The 5,523-nt window shown below is 36.0% G+C and overlaps 2 protein-coding genes across 2 annotated transcripts; one reads left to right on the forward strand and one right to left on the reverse strand.

Moving 5' to 3' along the window:
• The first annotated feature begins 2,622 nt into the window (after window positions 1-2,622).
• LOC143264749 (uncharacterized) lies at window positions 2,623-3,167 on the forward strand. The gene is made up of 3 exons (XM_076533185.1): window positions 2,623-2,779; window positions 2,835-2,957; window positions 3,016-3,167. The coding sequence occupies exons 1-3, from the start codon at window positions 2,623-2,625 to the stop codon at window positions 3,165-3,167; spliced, it is 432 nt and encodes a 143-aa protein (XP_076389300.1).
• On the reverse strand, window positions 2,918-4,737 carry LOC100876061 (uncharacterized). Its single transcript, XM_012292201.2, has 4 exons — window positions 4,453-4,737; window positions 4,043-4,338; window positions 3,666-3,960; window positions 2,918-3,593 (listed from the first exon to the last, which is right to left on the reverse strand). Exons 1-4 carry the CDS (start codon window positions 4,562-4,564, stop codon window positions 3,316-3,318), a joined length of 981 nt encoding a protein of 326 aa, XP_012147591.2. The 5' UTR covers window positions 4,565-4,737; the 3' UTR covers window positions 2,918-3,315.
• Between the last annotated feature and the right edge of the window lie 786 nt (window positions 4,738-5,523).

Raw genomic sequence — 5,523 nt, forward strand, 5'->3', positions numbered from 1 at the left:
GCGATGGAGTACTTATGTGTGAGGCTACTATGCGCGGAATTACTGCGCTTGGATTTATCTTGTGGTGAGTTATGGTGTACTGAATCATCACGCGTTTAAGTGCCACGTGTGGAATCACGACGCGTGGAATTACTTCGCGTTGGAATTACCACGCGTGGATTTACTACGCGTGGAACTACTGCGCGTTGGAATTACCACGCGTGGATTTACTACGCGTTGAATTACCACGCGTGGAATTACTGCGCGTTGGAATTACTACGCGTGGAATTACTACGCGTGGAATTACTACGCGTTGAATTACCACGCGTGGAATTACTACGCGTTGGAGTCACCACGCATGAAATTACTACGCGTTGGAGTCACCACGCGTGGAATTACTACGCGTTGAATTACCACGCGTGGAATTACTACGCGTTGGAGTCACCACGCATGGAATTACTACGCCTGGAATTACTACGCGTGGAATTTCTACGCGTTAAATTACCACGCGTGGAATTACTACGCGTTGGAATTACCACGAATGGAATTACTACGCGTTGGAGTCATCATGCGTGGAATTACTACGCGTTGAATTACCACGCGTGGAATTACTACGCGTTGGAGTCACCACGCATGGAATTACTACGCGTGGAATTTCTACGCGTTAAATTACCACGCGTGGAATTACTACGCGTTGGAATTACCACGCATGGAATTACTATGCGTTGGAGTCACCACGTATGGAATTACTACGCGTTGAATTACCACGCGTGGAATTACTACGCGTTGGAATTACCACGCATGGAGTTACTATGCGTTGGAGTCACCACGCATGGAATTACTACGCGTTGGAGTCACCACGCATGGAATTACTACGCGTGGAATTTCTACGCGTTAAATTACCACGCGTGGAATTACTACGCGTTGGAATTACCACGCATGGAATTACTATGCGTTGGAGTCACCACGTATGGAATTACTACGCGTTGAATTACCACGCGTGGAATTACTACGCGTTGGAATTACCACGCATGGAGTTACTATGCGTTGGAGTCACCACGCATGGAATTACTACGCGTTGGAGTCACCACGCGTGGAATTACTACGCGTTGGAGTCACCACGCGTGAAATTACTACGCCTTGAATTACCACGCGTGGAATTACTATGCGTTAAAGTCACTACGCGTGGAATTACTACGTGTTGAATTACGACACGTGGAATTACCACACATTGAATTGCCATATGGTGAACTACTACACCTCTAATCATACCTCCATCCATTCTATCACCATACGTTATTTCAACACATTGTCAATGTAAATAATTTTCCCGACTCCCACAACTCCATCCACCGCAATATAACGAGAGGGTGCTATACAGGATACTTCGTATCGATACGACAGTTTGCTTGGTTAGAAAGAACGCATCGACTGAGCCTCTCCCATCGAAGGAAATTTTTCTTTCGCGAGTTTGCCCGCAACAATAATACACTGCAGGATCGAATGGTGATTCGTGAAAGGCTCTGGCATCATCCTCTCAAATGCCACGTACACGACGGGGCTAATCGGAAAGAAGATCCTGGGAACCGCCCTTTTATCTTTAATATCCTGCTTCTCTATTGCTCGATCATTATTGCAGACCTACATACTTTTGCCATTTTGCTAGTCTGCATACTGTTCGTGTAGCCAGTTATCTTTTCAATTAACTCAACCTCTAATGACCTGAGTGAAATCTTCCTAGCAGTATTAACGTACCATCTTTATATATTAGGAGATCCTTAACTACAGTATTTCTATAAACTTTGATTATGCCTCAATTAACTTCAGCTCTGAAAATAATTTTGATTGATTAAATATTTTTAAATTTTGAGTAAATATGCTGAACATCAGTTTGTGCAATAAACTCAGCTTCAAGAGTTTAATTCTCAAAGAGTCCAATGATAGACTTCAAAGAGATTTGCAGTGTTCAATTCATTTTATTTGCCACAGATATTTAATCCAAGAGTGTACTTGAACACAGAAAGAGTAGAAGAAAAGAAAAAGGGTAAGATCCTTGAAAAGAATGAAATAGAAGGAAGCAAAGGAAAGAAAGAGCAGCGTCGGAGGTGCGGATTTGCGGGCACAACATTCACCAGGTCGAGCAGGGAGGAAGGCACCTGGTGGGGAGGGCCTTCTGGTTACCAAGGGGACTCTCGTCCTGACTCCTGGTTACACGAAGAAAGAGGAAGAGGAGGGATATGAACGATTACGCAACAATGCACCGCCACCTGCACTCGTTTCGTCACCATAGCTTTAACCAACTCGATAGTAGTTGGTCGGTTCGCACTACTTTCGCCAATTAAGTCTGTGGACGGTCGTTGTTCAACTTGAATATGAAATTCCGTAGTTCGAAATTGCGGATCTATGAATCTAATGACCTTAGGAAACCTGAGAAAGTTGACGTAGGAGAGGCTCTGGTCTGTAATGTAATGGACCTCGAGTTAATGGGTTGAATTTTGCACATAAAGACAAATGACAACTCACTGCATATAAATTAAAAAATGCAATCTTGACTGAATTCATACATCTCTTTGATGAAAAAGTGAAACATTTGATCTCCATTTTACAGGAGAGTCTTTGTCAAATGCAGTGAATCAGTTTACTATGACATCAATCATTCGAGTCAAATATGCCAGTAAGGACGTTAATGAAAAGAATACACAGTTTGATGGTGCAGAAAAGGAAATTTTAATAAATATCAACTGTCCTATTCAATTAATATTGAATTATATCCGATATGTTGTGGACATAGAAGATACAAGTAAGCAACACATACTTTTAAAATAACAAATAAAAGTTTAAATGAGTATTTACAGCTGAATTTGATTTATGTGATGAAATTAATTGTCAACTGAGAAAAGTTTCATACTTTGAACCTTATACACCTGGTTACAATGTCTTTCAAGCGGATTTAATTTATTTGATAGTTACATTTCAACGTAAGTACATGTGGTCACATATAAATACCATGTAATGTATTATTTTTTATTCATGCAGGTGATATAAATGGTCAAATGACAAATTTTGTGCCACTGCTTACTGGAAAGGCAGCAAAGAGATGTACCGATATACTATTAAAATCTAGTGTTTCTGTTAAAAAGAATTCATCTAAATCTTCTATAAAAAAAGACAATAGTACAATAAAGTAATACAATTATTGTTCTTTAAAATTGCAAATCAATTCAGTCATATTGCAAGAATTTAATAAAATCTTGCATACAATTATTACATTTGTCATAGAAGTCTTTGTACAAATTTTTTGTTTCTTGAGAGGAAACACATATTACTGTACAAGTTTTATAATAGATCTTTATCTAATTCTTTAAATTCTAAATCTATATTTGTAATATTTTGAAAGTGTCCATGTCTGCCCACATTTCCGTCGACAAACCTTTTTGCTCCTTTGACGCCTTCTTCAAATACTAAATGAGATGCATTGTCTTTCTCAAATTGTAAAGCTTCTTCTATTTCTTTGGCAGAAAATGTGGCAAAATGTGCAGAAGCACGATCAGCAAGCAATACCTTTTGAGAAAATTTGACAAAAGATTTTGCAACTGTCACTGCTTCACCTAGTACTATAAACCAAATATCAGTTTATAATCAATTATATTTTTTAATGCATATTATGATGATAGAGTAAATTTTACCTGCACCCTCGCATGTGTATCGATTGGCTAAACCCCATGTAAATGCTTCTTTTGCTCTGAGAATTCGACCTGTTAAGATAAGGTCCATTGCTCTTGAATAACCAATGAGGGCCGGTAACCGGACAGTACCACCACTTAATATTGGAATATTAAAACGTCTATTAGTAAACCCTAACAAAGCACTTTCTTCTATCACTCTTAAGTCACACATTAAAGCAAGTTCCAATCCTACACCTAAAGCGTATCCATTTATGGCAGCTATCAATGGCTTTTTACATAAGCTGTTTCTGTTACTCTATAAATATTTTATATTATGATAATTAAAACAGTGTAAGGAATTTTGTATAATAAGTAAAATATAAATTAATTTTGCTTACCAATACGCTAAACTGTGGTAAAACTTCTTCATTCTTTCCATTGTACTGTGCAATTTCTTTGAGATCATAGCCACTACAAAAGTTTCCTCCAACACCATAAAGTACACCTACTACAGAGTTTTCGTCATTCTCAAATTTATCTAACTCCTTTGAGAGTTCTTCTGCAGTTGCAACATTTAAGCAGTTCTTCTTGTCTGGACGATTTATACCAATTGCAGTAATTTGATCGTAATAATTTACTACAATATTCTTCTCATTCTCCTCACCCTGCTCAGTCTTCTCATTCTTCTCTGAAGCTATTTATAATTACATACATTATTATTCTTAATATGTTAAAACGAAATTAATATCTACCAAACAAATGTTTTACAAATATTTAAAAAATTCTGAATTAAAATTTCACTATGTACCTTTTGGAACTTCAATTTCCTCATTCTTGGATGGCTTAGAGGTTAAATATTTATTCAGGAAACGTTTGCTATATGGGCTAGCTATTCCTAACAATCTTTTTGCAGGATACATTTATGATCCTAAAATATATTACAAAATCTATTTATGACAGATGTGTTTGTCGTTTTCAGTTTATACAGAAGACCAAAAATTCCTTTTATTACACTTCTGTATACATGCTTTGAAATGCAAAATTATAGGTAGGAAACAAGTCGAATAACAGCTGATGACCACAGGTACGTAGGATACAAAATATACCAGAGGTGACAGTCTCGGAAACGACATACAGTGCCGCCCGGTGGCAGTGTGGAAAACTAATGAAACTAGTGTTTCAAAAACGTGTAGTTCACCCTGTTCGCCGGAGAGATGGCACTGCTTGTTCCATTTTCTTGGATGACGTCACTTTTAAAAAAATCGCGCATAAATTTGAATTTTTAACAACATATAACAATAAAACTTTTCGAAAAATGTGAAACTATTATGTGCTCAAAACGTACACGAAGTTTACGAACAGTGTACAGTGTAATTACAAAGAATTATATAAAAATGTAATAAAAATGTAAAGTAATTACATAAAAATAAATTTGAATACAATAATTTGTAGATAATTTACAAGATATTCGAGAAAGGTATGAAAATAATGAATTACAATAATTAATTTATATAATAATGAGTTACAATAAAATATATCGTAATATATTAATTAACAATCATTTTGCAACATATCTGCTAGAGTAAGTTAATAAAAACGATGAATTTGAATAGTTACAACAACAATTTTATAAATAAATAACTAAAAAAATTATTAGTAAAATATATCGTAATATACTAATTAACAATCATTTTACAACATATCTGCAAATATAAGTTAAAAAAAAATAATAGATTTAAATAATTGCAACAATAAATTTGTTAATAAACAATCGAAAAATATAAAATTATAACAAAATTAACATTAGAATGGTTATATTACAACCAATCAGTGTGGTTGCACGCTATTGGTGGATTACATGACGTCTAATTGGTTACTG

The sequence above is a fragment of the Megachile rotundata genome, chromosome 7 (assembly GCF_050947335.1).
Source record: "Megachile rotundata isolate GNS110a chromosome 7, iyMegRotu1, whole genome shotgun sequence".
Classification (NCBI taxonomy): Eukaryota; Metazoa; Arthropoda; class Insecta; order Hymenoptera; family Megachilidae; genus Megachile; species Megachile rotundata.